At 43.9% G+C, this 27401-nt stretch overlaps 1 protein-coding gene across 3 annotated transcripts; it reads left to right on the forward strand.

Annotated features, from left to right (window-relative positions):
- The first annotated feature begins 3307 nt into the window (after positions 1-3307).
- hdac11 (histone deacetylase 11) lies at positions 3308-17708 on the forward strand. 3 transcript variants are annotated; one of them, XM_037490343.2, is made up of 11 exons: positions 3308-3379; positions 3936-3995; positions 4119-4267; positions 5979-6079; positions 6378-6494; positions 7286-7328; positions 8127-8203; positions 8810-8872; positions 12557-12653; positions 13290-13468; positions 15345-17708. In XM_037490343.2, the coding sequence occupies exons 2-11, from the start codon at positions 3961-3963 to the stop codon at positions 15576-15578; spliced, it is 1095 nt and encodes a 364-aa protein (XP_037346240.1). In that variant the 5' UTR covers positions 3308-3379; positions 3936-3960; the 3' UTR covers positions 15579-17708. The 3 variants fall into 3 exon arrangements, with proteins under 3 accessions (XP_037346240.1, XP_037346244.1, XP_037346241.1); XM_037490344.2 differs by lacking the exon at positions 3308-3379 and adding an exon at positions 3386-3527; XM_037490347.2 differs by lacking the exon at positions 8127-8203 and having other exon boundaries at positions 7286-7324.
- Positions 17709-27401: the final 9693 nt, after the last annotated feature.

Consider the following 27401-nt stretch of genomic DNA (forward strand, 5'->3'; position numbering starts at 1 on the left):
AATGTCTACTAGGGAGGTCGCTGTGCTTCTGATTGCATTCAAACGCCATGTGGGCAGCAAGTAAACCAATGCACAGTAGAGTGAATCCAACGAGGGTAAAAACAACTTAATATTCCAGTGGCATCGCAGGATGGAAATTGCATAATCTATCATACATTAGGTTGTAAACAATTCCACTGTGAGGCGTTTGCTGAATTGGAGGAAAACAATAAAGAAAGAAATCCTGATTGGTCACCCCGGGAGGTCTGTCTGCATGCAAAGGAATACCTCACTGTCACCGCCCAACGCTTCGAGTCATCAGGATCTCACAACGCTAATTAGCATGGAGGGCAGCGGGTGTTGTGGAAAACAAGATTTTGCTGTCAGAGGAGTTATTTCAGAGCTATGGAAACATGAAACTACTTTAATACTTCACTCCAATCACAAATCCATCCGTTCGGGGTCTGAATCAAGTTTGTACCCTTGAAGCTGCAGTCATTTGGATTTTTGCATTGACATTGGATCAGATGACCAGTTAAAATAGTAAAGGGGTGGCTTGTATTGACAAAACTACACAGAATTATCCCCAGAATCTGCAGGTCACCTCATCTCGACACTGGCCTGTTGTTTTGGCCTTTCAGCATCCATTTTGTTGGTTTAGTCTCACCTCTTACAAAGCATTTTTTTCAGTTTATAGAGAACTAGATCACAGTGAATACTGGACACATATTAGTAGTAACCATCTGTTCTGAGAAGCAAAGTCAATCAGGTGATAACTCCAAAGGCGGCAAAATGAAGTATCATTGTATAGAAGTCTTTAAAAAAAGAACTTACCTTTTATTTGTCTTATTCCCTCAGTAGATATGGATGTTCCGAGTCTTCTTCAATACAGCATGATGTGATCCATGTAAAATCAAATACATAGCATCATATGCTTTCCTTGTTTTCAGTTAATGAAAGTCAATCATGACATTTTGGTCCCCAGAAGTATTTGGTTGCATATCCACTGCCATCTTGTGTCACTCCTTGTCCACTAACCGCTGGGTGACTGCTGTTTTTTTTGTTTTGACATATCACAAAAAAAGGTACAAAAATGTTGTTGAACCATGTCTATCACAACCAAAGCCCCTTTGCTAATGTGAAAGATATTATTTATGTTTAAGGTGACTTGTCCAGCGCTTCTAAAGACCAACATCTGCACGACCTACCAACACTTCGTCAGGTTCCAGCCGATAACCCTAAAAAACAAGAAAAGAGACACTTCCCATGAAGAAATTTCTCAAGGCCCTTTAGTCTCTGGCTTGAAACAGCTGAAACCATCTTTGTACAGGAGGACTTTGTAATATGCCCGAGGCATAACTTCCTAAATCCCATACTGAGTCAATACCGTCTGCTCTGTGTTCCCTTACAGTTAAGATGCCCTTGCGACTGGCGAGGTCAGCAGAGGACAATAATAAGACAATAAGAAGGCCTGGCTGCTGTACTGTGAATTTCCTGATGATGCAAGGGCACGAACAGCCTGAGCTTTGCATACATTATCCAGCCGAGCCCGGAAACAAATCCTGACCTTGCATTATGCTAAGTGTTTGTTTTGACAACGCAGGCAAAATCTAATGCTGCGTTCATACCAAAAGCCAAAAAAAGTCAATGCACAGACGCAAATGGTTGTGGAGGAAGCCCATTTCCAACTGGTGGCATGGAGGACGCAAATAGTCGAAATATTTCAAAACAATTTCCTGACACTGTCTCGCAAAAGCCAATCAGCGTTGAGATGCTGCGCTCGTCATCGAGAGCAAACATTTGCGTTCATGGCCAGAACCCCCGCAGCTTTCCCTACTGTCTCCTTGGGCTATTATCATTTGTCAATTTCCTCGTCCTCTCTGGTTTGAAAGAGGCCTGACGCACATCTGGAATGATCTCATACTACGGCAGGACTGTAGATTGCAACGGCTGTAGACGTTTAAGACCTTCCGCCCCTTGGAACTATCCAACCGCATTCCTCACTAATTATTTTCTCGTTGTCATACAGATAGACAAGAGCACATTTGGAAATATGTTTATTTATACTATGTATTTTGGCAGTTGGTTATTGATTTAAAGATTTGTCGTGCTGCAACATATTAATATGACATCTGAACATTCTTATCGCACCATGCCTCTCCGTGGATTGAATTGGAAGGATGTTGCAATGCAGATGCACATGATTTCTCCTTAATTCCTTTCGTTGCATTCTCTCAATGTTTTAAGTCGCTTCAAACGAGATATGCCATCAAACATCATCTTAAATCAAAGGAAAATATGTTCCTCACTGATAGCTGAACACTTTAAGGTTAAATCAGGATATAATGTTATGTATTGCTGGTGTTTGAGATTTTTTCCCCATCACCCGTGTCTCCTCCTGCTCGTCTCCCCGCTGGCCTGCCAGCAATCCACGCCACGCTCCTCCCATGTTCCTCAACCCTTTCAGCCCTCCCCCACGCCCCCCCCACACACACGCACACACCTCCGCAAACACACACACATCTCCTGCCCGTACGTTTTTCCATTCATCAGCAGTACATCTGACGCTTCCTGTGAACAAAGAGCATTGGAATTAGTCCAATGTCCAAAATGAACTATATGGGTTACAGAAAGACGACATGCTGTCCCTTATGGTTATTGAGTCGGATATCGTCCCGGACTGGCTTTTCTTTAGCTCGGAACACGTTTTTACTCTATGGCTCTGTGCCAAAGATGTAGGAGGTCTGTACTCTAGACATTAATTAATTAATTTGTTTGTCACATTATTATGGCCTAGTTGCATGCAGACCTTTATGGTTTTCAGTTGTTATTTTTGAAAGGCTGAGAAAAAAGAAATCTGGTCTGAAGCAGAATAAGTTGTTTGTTTCATGAATATTACACACGTATTACACAAAGGAGAGAATTGTCAGTTTCTACTGAACAGGTGCCACAGACTTACACTACAGACACAATACAACACACTTTTACTGTACCAATTGAGAGAGTGTAAGTTATGTATCTCTACAGAGAAAGGAGTCATTGAGTATTAGGTTTGAGAAAAGCTTTTCAATCAATAATTTCTCACAATGACTCGTGTATGCGTGTCAGGACATCTCTGGCTCCATCCAAACTGAGAATCTGACATTTTTACTGCAGCATATATGAGATTTTCCAAAAAGAAAAGTCGCAAAAAAGGTAATTTCTCAATATTTGAGGTGAAAGGAATAACTGAACAACTCTCTTCCACGTGTTTAAGGAGATGTAGTTAAAAACAGACTTCAGGAGGTCCAATCTGACATTTCTCGCGCAGCCTGTTCCGCTCTCAATACGCGCGTGCGTCGTAAGGGGACGGAGCTCGCGCGTATTCTACGTACGCCGCCTACGTAGCAGCGCGGATACGGTGAGAGAGGAAATCTGACAAAACGTTTTCTTTAACCGAGCTTTTAGGCTGCCGGGGCGGGTAAACGTCCACCGTCTCTGGTCGTTAAATTAACGTTAATCTCCCGCTGCTGTTCGGTGACGCGGCGACATTCTGCGCGCGGTGACAGGTGAGACACACCGGATGCGACTGGTCTCCCGTCTCACGGTCCGTTGCAGACTGTCTCACACGTTAGCCGGGGGGACGGTACTGTCTTTGACTCTATAATGTCCCGGCCAAATTATAACGCATCGTCGGTAGCGCTGTGCGCGCGCGTGTCTGTCGGTTCACACACTTCCTCGTGCAGTTGCGTCTGTGCAGATGTAAACATGCCACTGCGCATGCGCGAGATTTGGACGAATCACCAGTTCACCTGCTTCTGTGAGGTTAATGGAACGTTCTATAAACTAGTTCCTCAGAGGTTGCTTTAGAATGAAATCATTCTTATTTAAAACGGAGTTGAGAATTACCAGAGAGTTACAGTAAATATTTACAGTATATTTGATTTAGTGTTAATCTTTTTCTCGTTCCCCTCCAGATGAAAGTAGCAATGCCGGAAAATCATGGCTCACAAAGAAGATAATGAAGGTAAAAGGAGGTGAGTAGCACAGCAAGACACTTCCAATAATGCCTGTCAAACCACAGGGGAAAGTGCTCCATGTAAAATGAAATGCAGCAGTGGTTTAATTTTATTAATGTATTCATTAATAATTATTTTCAGCTCCCACTGCACTGCATTGCACGCCTGCATCCCAAAAACATCTCTGCCCATTGTGTACCACCCAGACTACAACATCACCTTCATGGGCCTTGAAAAGCTCCACCCGTTTGATGCAGGGAAGTGGGGGAAAGTCATTCACTTCTTGAAAGGTAAGATGCATACATTTCCCTCGGAGTCAACCGCAAGAGGAACAAAGCTGAGCGAGAGAGAGAGAGAGAGAGTGGAGAGGTGAGATGTAGTTGCTGGAGAAGAGGAGATGCAGAGCAATAGAACGCAGATCGTTAGAGCAAGCTCCCCGTGGGAGTGTGTGTCCAACTGCGGTGTCGATGAGGCCTGGCTCAGGATTTGAGGACGGGGGGGGAGTCGACAGGATAAGTGGTCCGTGTTACTGGACGTAGCAGAAAAGAGAGGATGATTTTTGCAAATGAGCCCATCGCACAATTAGAGAATCAATCTAAGAAACTGGCGCCATGGATTTTGATAAACAGTCAAGTAGGTAATCAGTGTCTGATAACAACAGCCCTTGGTTATTTAAAGTAAATAATGAGATAAATATAGCAAATCAAGTGGAGTAAGCGCTGTGGATGCTGAATGTAGACTACTGCACTGAACTGACCAAAACTGGTAAACATAGTTAAATAAGTTGTCATGTTCAGTGTGATAGCTAGTTATTGCATCAGTGTTTTACCAATATTGAATTATTGCCTTGTGTACAGAAGTACATTAAACACCATCAAAAATGCTCTTTATTTGTGTCATATTGATCCAAATGGTTTGTATTTTATTTTACTTGACAAGGTCGTTAAGGAGTTGGTGACTAGTTATCATTCATTTGGACGTAAAGATCGAAATCACAATATTTCAAAGAGTGAGTTTTGTTATGACTCATAAGTATTCAATGGATAAATAATTAGATTGATTTGTCACCTAATGCAGCACTCAGTCTGCTTTCATATCTTTTGTTGCTCAACTGGTAAAACAATCTGCCGCGTTCAATATCAATCCGCTTTTCACTTAGGATTCCTTAAATGTGTTAAATGTGTGTTCTTTGAAAGACGTTTCACAGACGAAAAGCACACTTGTCAGTGCCCCCTGGTGGAGAGACGATGTAATGGAGATAAGACATTCACTGTGACGTACAGGTGTAATATTAGAAAGAAAACATTTTTGACAAAATATACAGTCATCAACCCAAGACGTGTGAAACGTCATGATCCGATCATTGATCACATTTTAGTTAGTGAGACGTACATGTATTGTAAGTGTGTAACTGTTCTAAATTCAAATCTGGTGACCAGAGAGATGGGCAGGTACATTCCAGGCGTTGCAAAATAAATAATAAAATAAATAATAATTTTGTTGAGTAAGTTCAATAACTTGGATAAATAATAAAGAAAGAAAAATGAATACAAATGATTAAAGTAGAGTAAAAATAAATAAGAAAATGTCAAATTAGCGTACCCTTAACGTATATATATCTCGTACATTCCTCCTTTTACACATTCAGATTGCACAGAGGTCGAGACTGTTCAGAAGCAAACAATCCAACCTATTTCTGTCAAGTCAACAGATGAAAGTGGCTCGACTCAGAGTCAAAAAGGTCGGATGTGATTTGTGCTGTTATGAATAAAAATAAAATATTGGTGTCACATACGTCTCCATTGAAAAGTCATTCGGTTGAATGAGAAGGTGTGTCCAAACAAAGCCTTTGTCTGTATTTAGGTCACATGTTCTCCCCGTGTTGCCGTGTGTTGTCTCCGGGTTCCTCGGCGTCCAACCTCTTTGGAAGCGCACCATTAGTGTGGTTGAAAAAGTGTTAGTTCTGGTTAAGTCCTAATGAAACGATGCCTTTGGTCTCAGAGGAGCAGTTCGTCACTGACGGGAACATCGTGGAAGCCCTTGAAGCGACCGAAGAGGACCTGCTGGTGGTTCACACCCGACGCTACCTGAACAGATTAAAGGTAGCTTCGCTTCTTCTCAGTGTCACCTCTCGTTCACTAAACCTCAGCTCAACATGAGTCCCACGGCAACTCATGGTTTTACGTCCTCGTACCAGTTGTTCTGTGAGAGCCGAGCCTCAGGAGTAAGCCCTCCGGCAGCATCGTCGTGTCTTTCTTTAGTCCACCATTTGTATCCCACATTAAAACCCTCTGTTTGGCTCAGTGGTCCGAGGGGCCATGTGTGGTTTTGTTTCCCTGACAGCGGATAGAAAAGGTCCATGTGCACACGGCGTCTAATCTCATTCCGTTTCTCTTTCAGTGGTCACTGGTGGTGGCGGGGATCACAGAAATCCCACCTCTGATCTTTCTGCCTAATTTCCTCGTGCAGCGGAAAGTGTTGAGGCCTCTGCGGACACAGACTGGAGGAACAATAATGGTACGTTTCCTCTTCATGTCCCTAAATGTCTCTGGCTCGCAACATAACATATTTGCACCCATTTTCCTTCCATCTGCCTTCAAAGAGATAGTGTTCTGGAGCACTGCTACCAAATGAAGACGTGATCCTGTGTAGTCTCTGTTACCTTCGTCACAAAATATGCACTTTTGCCATCGATCAATGCTGTTTTGCGTGATGGAATACCTCTTGAACTCGGCTAACCCTTGTCTCGACCCTAATGCACAGATGTGAAACCCCGCCGGATGACTTTGCTATTGTGAGAATTACAGAAAGGTCCCCACGCATGCTTTTTTTATATCGATGCGTTTTGCACGTTGGGTCCCATCGTCCGCACCACCACCACCACCACTCCCCCGTGGGCGGTACCCCGAGCCGTACGATACATCCTCGTGGCTTTATTGCCAGTCTGGGAAAGACCTTTTAAGCACTTTTAACAAGCCACATGTGCATTTTTACATATTCCATCACTGCAGTGAATTTAGTACATCACAGTAAGTGATCGTTGTGTTCGGACTAAATCCCCTCCAGAAAAGACAGGACTTGTTGAAGCGTGATCGAAGTGTTTAGCTCTGATAAAGTCGTTGTTGCTTATTACATGTTCCGTTTGGAGAGCTTTACCACACAGGAACTCACGCGTCTCCTGTTGTCTCAAAGATTGTCGCTCTATTTTCCTGGATAATTGGGAAATGAATAATGTTTTGCTCAGAAAGGTTTATCTTTCTTCATCCATCTGCCTGGGTTGATTCGGAGAAACCTTTGGTCCTCCACAGGCGGCAAAGCTGGCCGTCGACCGAGGATGGGCTATAAACGTAGGTAAGTGGGTTTCTAGTACAGATACTTTTAACACGCAAAGGGGCGGTCAAGCCCTCTGCACTGTCCATTTATCGGCCACGAAGACAAGGCTCACCAAATGTCCCCCGTAGAGTTTGAATACACGTCTCCCCTCCCTTCAGCGGCCGCGCTGAGCGGGTCTTTGTCTCAAGAATAAATAGATAAATGAAGCAAGGGTCGTGCTTTTACTATTCATGCCAAGCGGGGTAACCGAAAAGAAGGCGGCGTCACACCTTACAGCTTAGTCAGCTTCTTCGCACCCTCCGTGGATGAAGCGCGTGGGTTGAGGGGGAATCAATAAACTATAAAGATAAAAAAAGCCTACTCAAATGTGTCTGACGTGTGCATATTGAGTGTGTGGACCCCCCCCCCCCAGAGGACGTGGAGGTTGAGGCTGTTTATGGAGGCCAGCCAATGAATGGTAATCATACTTACTGGCCTTTATTAGTATTCCACTCTTTCCTCTGGCTTAATGAACACGAGCATCGCAGGGCACAGGGGAGTATAACTCCTAACCTCAATTAATGGTTTTCATCCCAATTTGAAGAAAAAAAAAGATTCACAGAAGTTCCCATCGGCCCTCCACAAACATTTCAGTCGCATTTCAGCGGTAACATTCTGGTGTGAAAACCCCCCATGGGGGCACAGCAGCATTTCCACACGGCGCATTAAACTCAAGAACAGCCGCTTTGAAAGGATGGAACCGTTTGGGTTGTGCAGTGACCCGTTGGGCCCGTCTGCTGACCCTGACGTTGAGCCGGTGGTTTTCCTGTTCCCCAGGAGGAGGCTTCCACCACTGCTCCAGCGATAAGGGAGGGGGCTTCTGCGCCTACGCCGACATCACTCTGGCCATCAAAGTAAGGCGGATGCCCAACGGCGTCGGCTCCAACACAGGCCAAGACCAAAGACATAATGAGTAGCACTAAGATACAGTAGTAGATAGTTAAATTGCCCTGGCTTCTTCGCTCTGCTGGGGTCTATAGCTTATGGCGGGTAACTAAATACTGATCATCTGATAGGGCACAGTGTATTTCGCCAGCCCGGGGCCTTTTTGATGTAATTGTTCAATTAGAGTTCTGCGCGTTTTCTGGCCCTTGAGTTGCACTCTCATTGGGAAATTGGGACTTTATCCACCGTGGTCACCATGATCTGACCTGGAAGCAGCCAGCAGGCTTAGTGCATTCAATAGAACTGAACTATTAAGTATTAGAAGGCTAGTAGTGCATGCTTTGTGTAAATATAACATCAGAACTCATCCAGGTGTTGCCTAGCAATACTTAAAAAGAGAGCAAACAGCAAAGGTGTGTGGGGGGGGGGCGTGATCAACCAGGCGATCAACCGTAAATAACACATGTTCATACCCTGCAGCCGTTAAAGCAGACATTTCTGCAAATCTGCTCCATTTAAATGAAATGTCCGCAGTGTGGGTCCAGACGGTGAGTGTGTCGTCTCGCCTTTTTCAGTTCCTGTTCGAGAGAGTGGAAGGCATCTCCAGGGCCACCATCATCGACCTGGACGCTCATCAGGTGAGCCCATGGCATTACCTCACTCTCTTCGGACTTCGGTTATCAAAAGATGTCGTGATAAATTCCCCGTTTTAACAATGATTAATCGAGTGGGGTGTTTTGAATCTAGCAAAGTCAAATGAAATGTATCAAATAAATTAAAACCTTTCCCAAAAATGAAAGTCTTGATCTAAAGAAATCTGAACTGTCTGAACTACTAGCAGAAAGAAATGCGTATTGATCGCTCATTGGTAACAGTGTGCCTCTTTCTATTGAAACAAATAACTGATCAATTGCTGAGTAAATAAGAAAAATGAACAAATCTGCGTGGCGATGGTTCTGAAGTGCCCCTCTCTGCAGATGATTGGGCAAGAGAGAAATATTGGGGATAAGCAGTAAAATTGCACAAGTTGTCTTGTCCACATGGGAATTCAGATTATGGCCTAGACAGCTGGGTTGCTTATTCACCCAGTCAGCAAAAACACTGTGATGAAACACCTTCGGTCCGATTCATAACAAGCGCGACTAGATCCCCGCTGTGAAGGCATATGGCTCCCCTTTTGTGAGCAGTGTATACGGTGAGTGTGACAAAGCACTGATACGTTTTTACCTCCGTGCAACACAACTCAATGTTACACTTTACCCCATCAAAGAGAGAGATAGTCCACCTTGCCATCGGCACAAAATATGAATACTACTACTACTACAGTGGCACATATCAGATTAAGTATTTCTAAACCTAAGTTTGATGAATAATCAGTGGAGAGTCATAATGATAGCAGGTTGTTACCACTGACAAGCTCACTGAATTATTTATATTGCTACAAAAACACTGCGGCGCTGCATTGGTGGTGGCGTGTAGCCTTTGGCACGGAGAGCCAATGAGATGGCTTATTGAATGGTTCTTTGAATGTTTAATAATGGCTAACCATTGATGAGATGCTTCCACCTCCCTGTCAATTATCTCTTGGTAAGAGTAGTAACAGCAGCAGCTCATTGCCAGGGGATGGTGCGTTGGGTTCAAAGTTAAACCTTTTCACCTCAAAGGTATTTTTTTGGGGGGGGGGGGTCTGACTCTGGGGGTGGACCCATTGAAAGGAATGGGAGCGTTGGTTCACACACTGCTAATATGTTTCTGCACACAGAGGGATATGAAAACACCAAATGAGGGGACACGTTTTCATAGCTGTGGAGCATCAAAGCTGTCCTTTTTGAGGCTGGCAGTGAAACGACTCCTCCCCTTAATAACAGATCACGATCTCGTTGCCGGGCAGCACGGTGGTGTGGTGCTTAGCGCTGTCGCCTCACAGCAAGAAGGTCCTGCGTTCCACTCCACCCAGTGGCCTTTCTGTGTGGAGTCTGCATGGGTTCGCTCTCTCTCTTCCTCCCACAGCCCAAAGACATCCTCTGGGGATTAGGTTGAATGGGAACTCTAAATTGCCCGTAGGTGTATGGATGTGAGTGTGAATGGTTGTGTTGCCTTGCGATTGGCTGGCGACTGATCCAGGGTGCACCCCGTCTCTCGCCCGCAGTTGGCTGGGATAGACTCCAGCCCCCCCGCGACCCTGAGTGCAGGATAAGCGGTTTGAAGATGGATGGATGGATAAGTTATAGGAAGGTGTGCTGGATGGCGTAACCAGTGCATTTTATTCCTACACTCAGATCCCCTTTAAACACCGGGCGGTCTGTGCAAACAGTGTGTGGAGCCTTTTCTTCTGTTGGTACAGTACATGCAGCCGCTGCCGGCACAGCTCTGGGGGCTGGAAGACTGAGCTTCCTCTGTCAGCATAGAGGACCACTGAGAGAAGAATGCTTCCATTGAGTCCATTTCCCTCCAGCACTGATCGTATGTGCACATGAAGGTGCTAAAATTCCATTTTGAAGAAAGCTATTATTGGATGACAGTGCAGGTAAGAAGAAATCACTTAATTGCGCTGGTATTAATGACACTGTCAGCGTACAACCTCTTACTGTGTGATCGCGTCATCTGGCTGAAGAACAGATGAGAGTGGGAAAGGAGCACGAGATGAGAACAGGGTTCATGTGATGACAGGGAGATTTACTGGATGTCACCTAATAAAGTGACAAAAATGAAAAACGCAACTCATGTGCATTGAGCTTTCGTTCTTGGCACCATAGCAGGCCTCAGTCTTTGGAGGCTGGATGCATCCTGCTGAAGAGCAGAAGGAAAGGCCGGACCGAGGGAGAGAAGAGTCAGAGATCCAACACATGCTCGCAAAGGGAAGATTACATCGAGATCACGTCACCATAGTGATGACCTCGTCTACCCACAATCCTTTGTCACCTGGAGGGCTGACGGAGGAACATGGCTGCGAGCCATGTGAAAACATGGAGCTCCTATTGGTTCGTCATCCTGCAGGATGCCGCTGGTCCATGTGCCATATGGAAGGTTCCCTGAGCAAGACACCTAACCCATAATTGCTCCCCAGTCAAATGTAAACCATGGGTTAAAATGCAATGTTAGTTGCTTTGGATAAGCTTCAGCTAAATGACATGTAATGTAATTCTGTAATGAGGTGCACGGGAGTGCATGAACGCTCCACGATATGTTCTAATCCAGTCAAACAAATAAAAAACTGAGCCCTTTTTCCATTTCGATTTGTTAAGTCTTGATAGATGGTTCTAACATTTAAGACCCCACATATGTTAGAACCTGCTAAAGGCCAGTTTGGAGCTGGGACTGAAGCCTTTCGGCTGACACTAACAAATGGCTGTGAGACGGCGATCTTTCATTGTACAGTATGTGTGGACGAGGATGAGACTGCAGGCTGAGCTCATTTAGAGTCTCCGGCTGTCTCTCAGAGGCGGAGCCAGTCCGAGCCTTCAGTGCACAATGAATGAGTTTTTTCATCCATGTAGTTAGTACATTACATCCATTAGAATACACATAGTGATATTTACCCTTTATATGGACTATATATACTGCTGTCCAGATTATGACACAAAGGCATATATATTGTTATCCATTGCTTAAGAATGTCAGAGGCAGCTCTGCCTACTGAACCTATGAAATGGAACCACACAGCAATCTGCGTCTGGAATTGTTCTAATGCCCACACGTGTAGATTTGCTGCTAATGTAGGGCCAATGGGGGAAAAACGGATTAATCCAACTCATCCTTATTGTTACTTCGGTCTGTTGTAGGAATGTTTGTTACAATAACGCCGCAAATCAGGAAGCGTTTTATTAGCAAAAAGAGATCTGAGAAGTTTAAGTTTCCACACAAATTTCATGATGTCTATTTTTGTAGAATCATAATCAATAATAATCACAATAATCTATGATAATGTATTTGTGACCACTTTTAAAACTAATTTCACTTGAGGGTGTCCAAATTCCGGTCTTTATGCTAAAAATAATCTTAAATCCTCCTGGATTGATCTTCAAATCTTCACCAGTAGCAAGAAAGCCAATAAGCAGTATTAAGTAAGTCAAGTCATTTGAATGTGTAATACAGCACCTTCAGTCAACAGACTATTGGTCCCCGATGTGGTGCCACTCAGTCGGTGTGCGTGTGTGTCTGAGAGACACCTGTGTGAACCCTGGCCTGCTTTGTGTCACACACCAGAGTGAAAGACCGATTTGCTCGATTCGGGTTGCCAATGGTGATGTTTGGAAGCACAGACGGCATCAAAGTGCTTTTCTTTCTTTCTTTCTTTCTGTTCATGAGTGTTGTGTTTCCAGGGAAACGGACACGAGCGTGATTTCTTGAACGACGGGCGGGTGTACATCATGGATGTGTATAACCGCTACATATATCCTGGGGACGGTTATGCCAAACGTGAGTTTTGAATTCCTAAAAATAATTTTTATGACAGTATATATATATACATTACACCAGATCCAAGCATCGACAGCACGCTAATCTGTCAATGCGTTAAAGCTGATCCGAGAGCGACCACATGTTACGAGTACGCCTGGGTTGAATTAGAAAATTCTCTTCTCTTCTTCCTCCCTGCACCTCGTTTAATACGTGAACCTTAATGAAGTGACATAACATTTACATCCTGGCTTTTTCAAGATTAAAAAAAATGTCTTCCTTTTTCCTTGTGCTTTCAAAGACCAAAGCTTGGACCTTTTGGAAACTTTTTTTTCTTCTTCTTTTAAGTCTTATTCTAAAACTGCCCTGAAATCTGTTTCACAGCTATTGCGTTGGTCTTTTCTTAACTTTTTGAATTTTAAAACATTCAGTACCCTAATTAACCTTTTTTTTGCCATTAATTATTGGAAACACAGGTATTAATTAAGGGAAGGATTGCTGTAGATTTACACAGCTGGGCGTTCTATAGATAGAGAAACACATTGCACATTATATAGGAATTCACCTTGCAGAAATGAACTTTTTAAGCCTTTATTCTGTTCATCCCTTCGTACACATGAAGGTGTTTGTGACTCCTCCGTTTCTTGCTATCGCCAGGAGCCATAAAGAGGAAGGTGGAGCTAGACTGGGGCACCGAGGACTCCGAGTACCTGCAGAAAGTAGAGCTGCACACCGACGGGGCGCTGAATGAAGTCCGCCCCGACATCCTGGTCTACAACGCGGGGACGGACGTCTTGGACGGAGACCCCCTCGGCGGACTCTCCATATCCCCAGAGGTGCTGCGTCGGCACTTTTCAGTGTTAAAGTAGAACAATCACTTTCAGCGTTTCAGTGTTTCATCATTACAAAACTTTTCTAATGGGACCCATGTGAGGCGAAAAAGCGCGTTGCTTCAGCGTTCCCGACTGCAGACCTCAGTCTGACTGGTGTCCCCTGAAATAGTCCACGTGATGGACAGATGTGTAGCTCACCGCAGGTCATCTCAGTCCAGCAGCTGCTAGATGTAGCTGTGTAGATTTCTTGATGTTGCAATACTCCTGGTGAAAGGGCTAGTTCGGGGTTCGCCTGAGCCTCCCACGGCAGGGTGGTACGTTCCTTCAACAGAGGCTCGAACTTCTGCTCGAACAACGGCGTACTGCGGGGAATAAAATCAAAGTGTCTCCGACAGTTTGTCAGCTTTTGCATTCATTGATTCAAATCAATAGAGGGTTGAAACAGCTTTGAGTCTTTGAAGATTCACGTCATCTCTTGGTCCCACTGCATCCTTCCAAAATGAACTATGAACGCTCAGTGGTTACTCTGGTGGTGAGAGAGAGAACCACTGGCATTATTAAACCAGGTAATCAGACCAAGTTCCCTCAATAATGACTCCCAACGTCATTTCGGTTTATTTCACATGTCATTACATACAGATACAAAGGTAAAGATGTTTTCTGTGTGGGTGCGTGCTGGGAGAGGACACATCTTGTTGTGGAAGAGGCAGGCTCAGTGGTGTTGGGTCATGTGACCACTTGGTCCAGCTAATTCGTCGTGACTCTAAAAGCATACAAGGGCCTGATCTGCATGAGCCAGATCCGGATTTATTGCAGATGTGGGTGGGTGTGGGTTGCAGAGCTAATTTGTGACTTGGAAGAATAAAACCCTCCTGATGCAGCTTCAGTAGTTGTTACATGAAGTTGTGGTTGAACATGTGTTTCTGTCGTGCAGAACAAACCGTCATTATGCTACAAATTGCTCCATTATCATGAGATTTTGGACACGAGCTGTTCTGACATTCAATCGAGACGTTTGCCAGCAGCCAGATTAAATTCCAGTAAAAATGTTGTTTGATTGGTTTGATATTTTGAACCCAGGAATTATATGAGACATTTAACCATCAAAACCTTAACCAAGAAGAACTGTCACCAAAGCCGCAGGTGACCCTGTTAGCTTTGACCAGCGGATGGAAAGCCAGACGCGCAAGCTCATTAACTTTTCCTTTTCAACCTCTTTAGTACCAAGCCGGTTTTTAGGCCCCTGCTCAAAAATGTCCTACCCATGTTTAAAAAAAGTGGAACCGTAAGATCTATTTGAACGATCTGGGCGTCAAAATAAAGGTAACCCTTGTGAGGTTTTGTCCAGATGGGTAAATATAAGTTCATATGTCGACTAAATGAAGATGGCACGCTGCTCAAATGAAAAAGTTTGAGGTTAGAGTGAAATAAGAAGAACTTTCAGGAACTTGGAATTATAATATTAGGGCTACAAACCGCTACCAGATCAAAGCACAATATGTATATATCCTCTCCGCAAAGGTTGATTTTTTGAATTTTTAGAGATTTCCAGAATTTTGTTTTTTTGATTATTCTGCATAGGTGGGCCATTTCAGGATTTGTGATTTAGGTCACGTGCCGCATTGCTCTCGTCACCCCAAAACAAACACCGCGGATCTCCCGAGGACACTCAGTGTCATTAATTGTGCCAAACACCAGTTGCTCTGGGTTTTGAGTTTTTCTATGAACAAGTGTCGTCCCGTGTTGCTGATGTAAGCAAGCATGTACTTCCTAAAGTCCCCAGCACACGTATGATGATGACGACATGATATTGCGTGAATCCTTGGCTCTTCCGCCCAAGGCCTCTTACAAAGCCTCTCCTCTCGTCCTTCTCCGTCAGGGCATTGTGAAGAGAGATGAGATCGTATTCAGGGCCGCCAGGCGACGTGGCGTCCCCATACTCATGGTGACGTCCGGCGGTTACCAGAAGAAAACTGCTCGCATCATCGCCGACTCCATCCTCAACCTTCGGCTGCAGGGCCTGATCGCAGCTGAGGCCCTGGAGGGGGAGGGGTCAGTGACCGGCGCCAGGCGCACCTCCGGACCCGTTGGATCGGAATTCACTGCGGTCTGAGACACTGTAATCCGGGCATCACCGCTCACATTTTATTTATTTCTATTTTTATTTTATTAATCACTCAAAGAGAATAATCCCGCTAAGACATAAAATCCTACTGAAACAAAAGCAGTTTCATTGTGTACCTTTGGGGAAGGAAAGGTTTCACGTTTAATGTATGTTCGTGCAGCTCTTTAGAGAAACATTCTGTTGTCTCATGTTGGGTTCTGAAGGCCGGAGGGAGACCACCTTCCATTTGTTCTCGTCCGGGGAGGAAACGGTGAATCAAAGAGTCGACTAGCTCAGGTTTTAAAAATCAAAAAGTATTTAATAACTAAACAGAGTAAGGCCTACAATTACAAAGGGAAATACAATGTGAATAGTAATATATTTCGCGAAATAGAGAATTCTCCGACCAAGTCAAAGGTGACTTATCAGAACGGCTGCAGAAAATTCTAACTGTTCCTCTCCCGGTTCGATAATTCGAAAACTCCCGGGGCGTTGTCTTTTGGGTGTATTCGAATGTCATTGGCTCCTTCTTCAACGTGTCTCCTCCTCCTTCTCACATACAGGTGTGAACTGTCACGTTTGAATCTGAAACCCCTCTCTGTCTTATCTCTCCCTCACAATCCAATGCATTCTATGTAGAAACATTTTGGCATTATGCCTCAATGAGTGAATTTAACACAGTATACATGGTTTGTCTTCATCTTATAACTAGTACACTTCAATTACAACACAACATATAAGATCACAGTACTTATTGGTTTATCACAGTTTATCTGGTGCAATACTTTGCATCCAATTGCACATGACTGTACATGACTGTAAATTGGTATTGACTATAATGCATTCACTTCATTCAACATACAAATGTAATCTCTACTATCTAACATTACACAAACTACAATTCTACACTAAACATTGCTACATGTAACATACTTCTCACCGCTAGGGGTGCACTTCTTAAATTCCTAACACTCAGGAAATGTAATAATGTAATCTTTGAAACATGTCATACATTACTAGTCCATGAAATTGAAAAGGGGTTTGATGTTCTTACAGATGGGAAAGCATGATAATCATTCCCATATTGTAAGTTAATAAATCTTGAGAGGTGAAACACATGAAAACTAATTTGATGATGAAATTCAATGTGCTTACAGGAGATAATGTCTCCTTATCACTCATGAAACATTGCTTTATTACTTCCAGTGTAAATTTGTGTTTATCCTCTTGATGATGTTGTATTCATAACAGAGTTGACAGCGTCTCATTAATCAGTTCAGCTAATGATTACTTTCTATGCTACAATTCACTCAATCTTTGCAGTTAAAGTTTTACCTAAAGATACTATAGCGTTTAGTCTCTGGAGCCTGATAGAATTTGAAAACATAAACCAAGCAACCTGGTCCTGAAATTAAGGAGAGTTCTCCTTCTCATTACTTTGCTGAAGTCAGACAAACAGAGCTCTCTCCTCAATATGTTTATGAACACAGGACTTTCTGTGAAAGGAGACTAAAGATTAAAAAAAATGTTGGATCAATATAATTAACGCGACTCTAAGCCGATTATTCCGGTCATGGGTTTTATTCTTGTGGTTGTTTTGATAATAATGGTGAAAGACAAGAGTTAGAAGTGAGCAACCGCGTGTTTGTGGATTTGAGGGTGAGAGCTACACGTTTCTCAGTGAGCAAAGAGACGCGTAGATATCTGATTCATCCGAAGATATGTTAATGTCCGTGCCCATACTTTGATGAAGAAATCCTCTGCTGTCTGTGTTTTGCACTGTAACGACTGTAACTTCCACTGCTCTGGCTTTCTTCTTTCTGGTAGCACAAAGTTAAACAATAAAAATACCCTTCGGTTTCTCATCCAGGATGCTGGTTGGATGCGTTCATAATGAAAGGAAGGGGAGCACATTAGGCCTTGACCTGGTGCGCTGCTTTTGAATGCGGCTCAAAGTGCTTCCGAATAGATCACTTACTGCCCTTAACAACTGCCGTGTTCCCAGACTCCAGATGATCAGCTCCTCTCTAGGTCAGGCCGGGGTTTCTACAGCGTTGAACGCCTCTGAAGCTGTACTGTACTTTTTTAATGGTGTGTTTGTGCTATGTTCGAAAGCTACTTCTGAATAAATCAATGACAACCCAAAGTCTCTGTTTTGCCTTTTCTTCTTCTTCATATTTGCTGTACTCTCCGAATAGGGTATGTTTGATAAGGTTTCTGCTCTGTACATCACACCTTCTCAGAAAGAAGACCGGTCCGTGGGCCATTTGGTACAGGGCCGCACCAAAGACAGAATATATCATTTATCATTCTGAAAAACGTTTCATTTAGAAAATCGACCAGATTCTCTCGGAATTACGTGTGCTCTTCCCTCTTGACATACCCAAGTGTCTCCAAGCGGTTTGTTTAGAGTTATCCACTCCTCGCTGTGCACAGTGCTAATTTTGAACAATCCTTTGAAGCTAAATGCTATCACAGAAAACTACACGGCAAACAGCAAGCGGAGTCTAACTCCACCAATGACATCATGACATCCGTCTGTCCAACTGCAAGTTTGAAAAAAATGGCGCATGTGTGGAGCCACATTCCTCTCTAACTCAGCATTGAGTTGACCCCCACCAGTCAGGCTTCAAGGCGGGCCATTCCACAGAGACTGCTCTCCTCGCTGTCTCAGAGCAACTCCACACTGTCATTGCCGCCTCTTTCTTCTCTGTCCTCATCCTTCTGGTCCTTCTGACCTTCTGCTGTATTTGATACAATAAACCACCAGATCCTTATCTCCTCCCTTCAGGAACTTGTCTCAGGCTCTGCTCTCTCCCTTCTCACGTCCTACTTTTGTCGCACCTACCGGGTAACTTGGAGCGGATCTGTGTCGGAATCTTGTCCTCTTACTACTGGACAAGGGCGTAACCATTGTTTAGACATTGGGGGGGTCCAAATGATTACCCTTCCCCATCATTTTTTTTAAAGCGGGTATTGAGCTGGTGTGGGCAGGTGTGGTGTAACAGTAATCCAGTGTGTTCTCCTCTCTGGTTGGGCATTTAATAAACTTGGTACTTAGGAGGTTTCCTTTGTTAAAGTCCCCAAGGACAATAACCAAGAAGTCCAGGTTGTTCCGCTCCACACGCCGTATCTGGTCGGCGAGTGTCCGCTGTGCCACCTGCACGTTGCCCGCCGGCGGCCTGTGAACACCAACCAGGATGAATGAGGGTTTACAGTTAATGATGAAAGATTCTACATTAGGAGAACAGTGTCGTTGCACCAGCTGGTGTTGGAGTAGAAGCAGATTCCTCCACCCTTCGTCTTGCCGGAGAGCTCCGTGTCACGCTCCGCTCTGAGCAGCTGGAGTCCAGTATTGATCCACAGAACCAGGTCTCCGTGAAGCACAAAATGGAGGATGTGGAAAAGTCTCTTGTCTATCCACACCAGCAGCTGAAGTTGGTCCAGTTTGTTGCTCAGTGAGCGCACGTTGGAGAGAAAGATGCCCGGCAGCGGTCTGAGAGAACCAAGCGAGCCAAGAGACCGATCCATTGACAGGGTTCATAAAAGGAGAACATATATTTTACATATTTTCTGGTGTATTTTGAGGGGGTGGTTTGGTATTTTCTCAATATTATAACATGACCCCCCCAAAGAATGCGTGATTACTTGCTACTGGAGTTCCTCAAGGCTCTGTCATACGCTCCCATCATTTTCTTATTTCTTGTTCTTCTGAGGTTGTATCTCAATGGTTGAAATCCACTTATTGTAAATCGCTTTGAAGTGTTAGCCAAATGACATGTAATGTAACATTGAATTTCAGCCATCAACAGATTGTTGCCTAGTGTGGCAGCGTAACATCGACCCAGCTTACAGTTTTAGAAAACTGGAATTGACAAATCTCCTCCCTAGAAATTTTCTAGCGGGTGGAATTGTCTTCACTTTGGACATTGTCTGGAGATTTTCTAGTTTCTTTCCACCGCAACATATCAGCTAAAACAATAACTTTTATTTAACAAAATAAAGTAATAATGTTTTTTTGACTAGAAAACAAACCTCTCCAACAACCTCAAAGTAGTAGCACATTTGTGTTAAGAACCAAAGAATCGTAGTCCAATTGTGCTGTCATCTAGTCCAATTATTACTTTATTTTGTTAAACTAGATGACAGCACAATGTATAGAGTCTATACAGTCTTTTATTTGATTCCACTACCAAGTCTGAATTCTACCTAAAGTGGCTCTTAAGGCTCCATGAAAAGCACACTCGTGTTCCCATTGTGCTAATTAGCTTGGTGCGGCTGTAAAAACCACCAACTTTGATGTAATTAAAAATAAAGCCCATTTATAGACAGTTGACACGCTGTTCAGTATGGCACGCTGTCAAGATGGTGGAGTTTAAATTGTTCTCCCAGCATGCTACTGGGCCTCCCGTGGGAGCCTCGGCCACTGCCACTCACAGCATAACGGACCTGAGAGGATACGCTATGCAGTCCTTGGCAGGGAGCGCCGGGACCACGGCTTGGACATCGATGGGCTGTCACAGCGCGCACCAGACTCTTCTTATCCAGCCGCGCATCTGACAGCTGCTCCCACGTCACCCGGACACTCAAACACCCGACACGAGTGTGTGGAAGTGGGCTACAGTAGAAGGAGATAGCACTCTGTGGCCTTGTGTTTGAAGAGTGGCTCGGCAACTTGTGTATCATGATTGAAATGCACTTTGACCCGAGGAGACAGAGATGAATACCATTGAAAATACCCAACAGATTAACACACAAAGCGGGGGGAAAAGGCCCCAGGGGGTGAAAAGCTTGTTGTTTTTGGCAATTTGAGTGATGCCCTTTATCTTGAAGAAACCCGTTTCCCGAGGGCTTGATGTTCTGGTGAAAGTCACTTTCTCTGCAATAAAAAAAACATATTGCTAATTACCATGCATGTTGATGTCATCTGACTTAATTTCATCTTTCAAAGACATGACCACCAATCTTCCTCTAATTACTAGTTGTGTCCGTTGGTCGGGTTGGTTAGGTATGACTCGTGACATAAGTTTTGAGTTAGAATATGCAAGGTAGGGCGGGTCACATCATTTACTCACACGTAACTATTGTTTCTAAAGCAGAAAAGATAATGCCACTGTATAAAATCCTTTTTATTTCATTGGAAACAAATCTGAAATGTCAATGAAATCGATTATATTCCTGATATTTCAGTGACCGTGTGGCTGCTTTGTCTCAGCCAGCGGAGAAGTTTAAAGGAGCAAACTGATCGATTGCCCCCCCCGCCTCTGTTTGAGCTCTCTTGGAACAATTAGCATGCGTGTTGTGCTGCGGCGATGACAGACTGCACAGAGATGCTTGTGCAGAAGGATTGCTTTTCTAAACGTTTGCATGTTCATTCTTTTTGAATCGTTGCATCATGGCTCTTCTCAAAAAACATGACGTCATTACTCAAAATAATCCAATGAAAGCAATTTTTCCGGTTGAAAGCCAAATATTTCTTACCAACACAGTGGTGGATAATTGAAGGCAATTACTGTTTTATTTTTACAATTGATCTTCCGTTTGCTCCACTGAATGTTCTGCTGCGTGTTTGCTTTATTTTAAATAAATGAGACTAGTGTGACGACTCTAAGAGATTGAAAAGAATAACTTCCTGTTTTATTTTTTTAACCACTGTACTTCCTGTCTCTGTTTAGTTTCTCGTCCTTTTTTCCCCCACAGCTGAGTTTAGTTTACAATCGCCCCCACCTGTATTTGAGCCCCACCCATCCATGCCAGGCCGTCTTTTGTCCTACTCAGAGTTGTACGTCTCTAAGTGGTCCCTGTTTCTGGCCTTCCGGTTTGTTTGTTTGTTTGTTTGTTTGTTTTTATTGCCGGGCCTCTTTCTTTCTCCCTCGATGGCGTGTGAAGTCCACTTGTGCTGGTTTTTAAGGTGTAACATGGATTTGGCTCTATTTTCCGATTAGATATCATATTTTATTATTTGCGTATCCGCAGCGCTTTGTGCTCTTTGTATCCATTCATTCGTTCCCTACGGGGACTTCATGGTGTGACACAAACCTGAGGGACGTCTCACGGTGATCGATCACACCGACAAAATAATCAACCAGGCTGAAGTCTTCCGGATCGCCGAAGTGTTCGTGTTGTTCCCAATAATCCCTGAAATGCTCAGCTCCCTGCCGACAGACCCCCCCACTCCCCTCCATTCATCACTCGCTGACCATTCTGTGCCAGGCCGCGCCTTGATTGATTGTGTTTATGGTTTGAGCCCGCTGTGTGATTGATGAAGTGAAACGTTGGTGTAACTCGATGCCGTTCAGCTAAACACACGGAAAGGTAAGAGAAAGAAAGTCTTCATAAAGACTACATTCTGGTTGTGTTCGAAGAATCCACAGTAGACACACAATCCACAGTAGACACACACACACAAAGACTCACACTTTTAATTCGACCGTGCAGGCAATCTCAGGCATGAGGAAAAAGCTCCGCACCACAGCGTAAGGGTTTCATGCTGCGATCGCCACCATCAACGATGCCCTTTATAAGGTTTTTCTCTGGACTTGGAGAAATGAAACAAAGGTCCCAAGGGCAAAATGAAACCCTGGATGTTGCTAAAATGTTCTAAATGGCACGTGTGGGACCACAGGGCCACCATCGGTCTTAAAGGGTTCTGTAGTGGCGCCACCTGAGGCCACGAACATGCAAAGTGTACTCAAGCTATTTAAATGTGGTCAAACCGTGCGCAAAGTGACGTGTGCATGTTTTGCATTAACCAGTGAAACCTGAGCCTGTGGAGCTCGCACATCAAACAGCTTTACAATCAAACCATCCACTACTCAGGTCTTTTTTTTGAGGATCGAGACTTAATTTCACACCAAATGTCCATCTTCTCCCACAGAGTACATTTGAAACTGCTTGTGGGCGGCCCTGGGAGCTCAAGACTGTAACTAAATAAAATGTTAAACTTGGATACAGGACAGGCTGACCCTCAGGGCCAAATGAAATGATTATGTTGTAGAATAACGTTATTATTCAGATCAAAATGCAACTCTCAGATTTCAGGGAGTTGGCAGTTAGCTAACGTCATTTACGTTATGTTTAGTTGAAAACAATCAGAGGGATCCCTCCTCTGCTGTTCTTTTCTCCCCATTGAAGGGTTTTTTCATATTTTGGGGAGTTTTCCCTGTGCCGATGTGAGGGTTTCGGGACAGAGGATGTTGCATGTGTACAGACTGTAAAGCCCTCTGAGGCAAATTTGTAATTTGCGATTTTGGGCTATACAAAATAAAATGAATTGAATTGAATTGAACAATCAACAACAATCCTTTTTCATCACATACTGTAGATTATTAGAAATGAACTCACGACCCGGTTCATAAATTAATAATTAATAAAATGCATTTAATGTACACCAGGATACAGCTATGATTCTGAAACTATAAAGAAACCAATTAAGAAACAAATCATGTAAAACCACTATAATCAATAGAATAATACCAATGCTATGATTGTATTTAATGGAATGTAGTCAACCGAAATGCATGCATGTAATACTTGATAGCACAACTGATGTTGACTGAGAGACATTCAAAAGAGTTACATTGATGTCACCAGGAGACCACCACGCTGATGTTGACCTCCATGTTCAGCATACAGATGCGTGGAGCAAATACTTGTTCATTCCAAAGCAAATGTTACATCTGATGCCATTACCCGGGAGTGAAAGGCCTCTCTTTCCCATATAATGACAACTGAATGACCCTTCTTAATGTCTCTGAATGCCCGGGGCGTTCTGTGTAATCCAGCGCGCCCCTGTATATCCTCAAGAGCTCTACTGAGTATTTTCACACTTGCCATATTTACAGGACCCTTTGGAATAAGCTCTCACAGCAGAATGCCATGTGTTTGGGTAATAACTCCCTGGGCAAGGCCCTATAGAAGAGCTGTGGGAGCGGAAAGATTATGCCACGATCGATAGCCTTGTTCGGCTCACGGTGCATTTGTTTGAATCATTTTCAGACTCCAAACTAGAGTACTAAACATGCAATAAATTCCGAATATTTTGAATCACTTTCTACAGCTGAAAGTCCTGTCTGCGTCCCACTGCAAAACAATACAAGGAACTCTGAATGTTACATCAAATCAGCATCAATCGTCTTTGCCTCGGTTTGTTGCCACCAGGGTCCATTCGCTAACTAGCTCTCAAGCTAAGGTAGCAATGTCGCCAAAGAGGACGTTAGCTTGGCTTGTTTTGAGTAGTCATTATGGAAGGGGTCGGGTGAGAAAACATTTTGGCATTTTGACACTAGAACATATTCAGACATGAAACTGACTGCTGTTTTATATACTAATTGGGTATCACGGTAGATTTATGGTCCTCCTAAACGCACTCCCTCGGTAAATAGAGCCCACTTGCAATATTATGTTTGCTGGTAGCAGTCCAAATAAGCAGTAAATAGTGGTATGATGTATGTTGTGTCATGGTTTAGCGGTTGTTTTTTTAAATTAAATAGCTACTACATTGTTGGTCATCATTAATGCTAATGTGTATTGTGTCTTGTGGGATGTGAAACTCATTTCCGGTTCGGGCCAGACCATTAAATTCATAGGGAGGGGTGGAGCTCACGATCCGATCGCCTCGGGTGGGGGGGGGTCATGGAACGGTACAACCCGACAGGCCAGTACGCCCAACGGAGGGGGGGTGTGGGGTGGCTCCGATCTAATTCTCACAACAACAAAGTCCTCCGCCCAGTGGATGCCCCGGCAGTTTGACACATGCGGTGTATTGGGTTCAGTCCCTCTTTGACTATAAGCAGTGCCTCCTGTGAGCAACATCAATAGCTGAGACAGTGGCAGCGATCCGCCTGCCACGTCTCCCCACTCTTAATTGATTTCATTGCTTTGTTTGACGGTGGCTCACAGCTCATCTGAGCGGATGTGCTGTGTGGACGTGTGCGTGGGGAGAGGCGAGGTGGCAGGGGGTCACGCTGTAGCGAGGCGCCTCCGCGGGACGCCAGCAGGTCAGCAGCAGTAACATGTCGCCCCAAGCTGGGAGCTAATCTGCATCCTCACGCCACCATACAACAGTCACGACCGGAGGGGCCCCTGGTGATCCAGGACAGTGATCGACTACTTCAAACGTTTAAATAATAAGCTCATACTAGTTATAAAGTACAACACTTCCTCAAACTTTTTTTTAATTCTCCTGCAAGAAACATATAAAGGATATTTCAAAGGCTGACCTAATTACATTTTGGTTTAGTTTTTACCTTGCCTCTCGGTCTGCTACCAGCTGGCGACCTGAGGCGGGTTGCAATCATGACGGGGACAAAAGAGTTACATTTTTGAAAGGAAAAACATATAGGCACAAGGAAAGAACCTGCAAAAAAAACCCTCTTTGTTTAAAGTCCCTGAACCAATGAAATTGAGTCATGTTAAGGTCATGGCAGCAAACGGCAGAAATAAAATCTCGATGTGATCAATGTACTTGTTTCAATTAGATGGTACTCTGCAGGAGAAATTAAAATGAAATGAAATTGTCATTGGCTTATAGTGATGAATCCCCCATGGAGGGCTGCCGGGAAATGAGATGGGAATGCAACGAGAGGTAAAAATGCAATCTCTTCAGGGCTACGTGCTGCTTTCGCCATTAGCTGTTTGCACATGGTGCTGTGTTTCAGTTCGACGCCATTAAACAAATCCACAGTATTCACAAATACGGAGTGTGAGACCCTGTTGTGTGCCGAGCCTCTAGTAATGGACTAAATGAGCCTATGCGTTTGTTTGTGTCTTACTATCAGCTGGGGATGGAATTGTAAATTAAAACAACATTGTTCAAACTCCCTGCTCTCCCCTGGAATCCCGCTGTTGACTTGGGAATGGTATTGGATTACAGCGACTCTAATGGTGTCCCCCTAATGTCTCTCTTAGAAAACCTAATGGCCTCTCACCAACAGGGAATGTTTTCTTTTTATACCTAATCTATAATGACAGCTGGAGGAAGAACGGCAGCCGTTATCAAGGCACAAAAGTGTCCAGTGGGTCAATATGAACGTCTCCACATCGGAAGGCCTTGATCATACAATGATGAATGTATTTAATGTGCAGTGGGCGACACAGGTCTATTTCATTTCACCGAAAATGAAGTTCAATTCTGAAAATTAGCAGCTTTCTCACCTGTAGTTTGGTTGACTCAAGCAAAGAATATTATTCGTTTTTGCCCTTTTAATTCTGCAAGGGTTGATATTCATATCGACTATTGTTATGGTCACGTCACACCCCGATCTTTCCATGTGTCTTTCCAAGGGTCCCAGGAGCCTTCAGCTGTAATGACCTCAAAAACCACCAGACTTTACCATTCATGAATATTAAGTCTGCTGAAGTTTTCTGTTCTATTCATTTAATTGTATTTAATTCAGCTATGCAATCAAACTTGTATGCATTCACAGTATTGTGGAGCTCCTCGTAAGGCTCTGTTCTAACCACATTCCTAATGAGATCCACCTGATTAATGTCGGCTTCCTCTCTTTAAATTGATATAATCCTGATGGTAACAGCTGTAGACGACAGCATATGTTTTTAATAAGAACATGTAACTCGACAAATCTGCCATGTTGTCATATCGGAGGACAAAGGTGTTTGGGTATATAAAAAATATGAATCAATTACGGCTAAAATGTGCATTTTTATTTCTAAAGCAATTTACCTACAAACCTTTCTTATGCTTCACACAATACAATATATAAATGTATGTTAACTGCGCCTCTCTCCTCTCGTCTCCTCCTCCGTCCAGCTCTCGTGCCCCCCCCCCCCCCCCCCCCACAGTTAGGTCCCAGGTCCTAACTCCCTGACTTCCATCTTTACCACGCTCACAGTGCTGCATCCAATCAGCAGTCAGCTATCCTGGCCTCTCTTTCCGGTCTCTGATTGTTGTCAACTCTCCTGTGATAAACACATCCAAACGTGTATCCTCCTCGTGTACTCCAGCTCTAAATGTTCATTTGACGTCCAAACTCTTGAGGGTCGTCAATTCCCAGGCGCCATGGCAACCTTTATCCTTTTATCACAATCATTCCCACTCCCTCAATTACCTCTTTGTTGAAGGACTACTTTTGTACATCTCAGTCTGAGGTCGGGGACATTAGCTGCATCATCAGCTCTACATGGACAGCTCTCTCAAGGTTGAGAGTCGCCGCTTTAAGCTCGGCAGTTCAAGTGTCTGAGGTCTTGTTGAGGAGTTGGGTCATGGAGCTGAAACTCAGCGCTCTTTGTGTCGCCAGCTGGAGGATCAGGCATTTGATCAGGATCCCTATTTTTGTGTGCACATGCAACCGGTAGAAGGTCGGAGAATCCACAGGAGAGATTGTACATTGTACTGTAAGATGTGTTTTGGTGACCTGCTTGGCCTATTGCTGGATTTGTTGATTGGCATGTTGTTTGGTAGGATGGTTGGGTGCATCGACAGAAGGACACTATGCAGACCTTCACTCTTCTTTTTTGTTTAATTCTCTGTTCTTGCATGGCTGCAATGTGCTCACCAGGAAAAGATTCTGGGTAGTATCAGACAAATCTGAAATTCATCTTCACTCTGCAATTTAAAAAGAGGTAAAAACAACAGAAAGTGGGGTCCCCTACCTTAATGGTGCATGAGGGACAGTTACTGTACTTTTTCGTTATTCATTGAGGAACTCACAGAACACAAAGTAGGACACAAACAGCTCCTCTTCCCTCTCTCATGTATCAGTCAAACTCCCTGCACTTGCCTGCTTCCTCCCATATGCCAGTTGCCATGGCCACCAAGTGATTTGCATGAATTCATTCATAAGATCACTGACTGGCTTCTAATGGCAGAGC

Source organism: Pungitius pungitius, chromosome 8 (genome assembly GCF_949316345.1).
Source record: "Pungitius pungitius chromosome 8, fPunPun2.1, whole genome shotgun sequence".
NCBI lineage: Eukaryota > Metazoa > Chordata > Actinopteri > Perciformes > Gasterosteidae > Pungitius > Pungitius pungitius.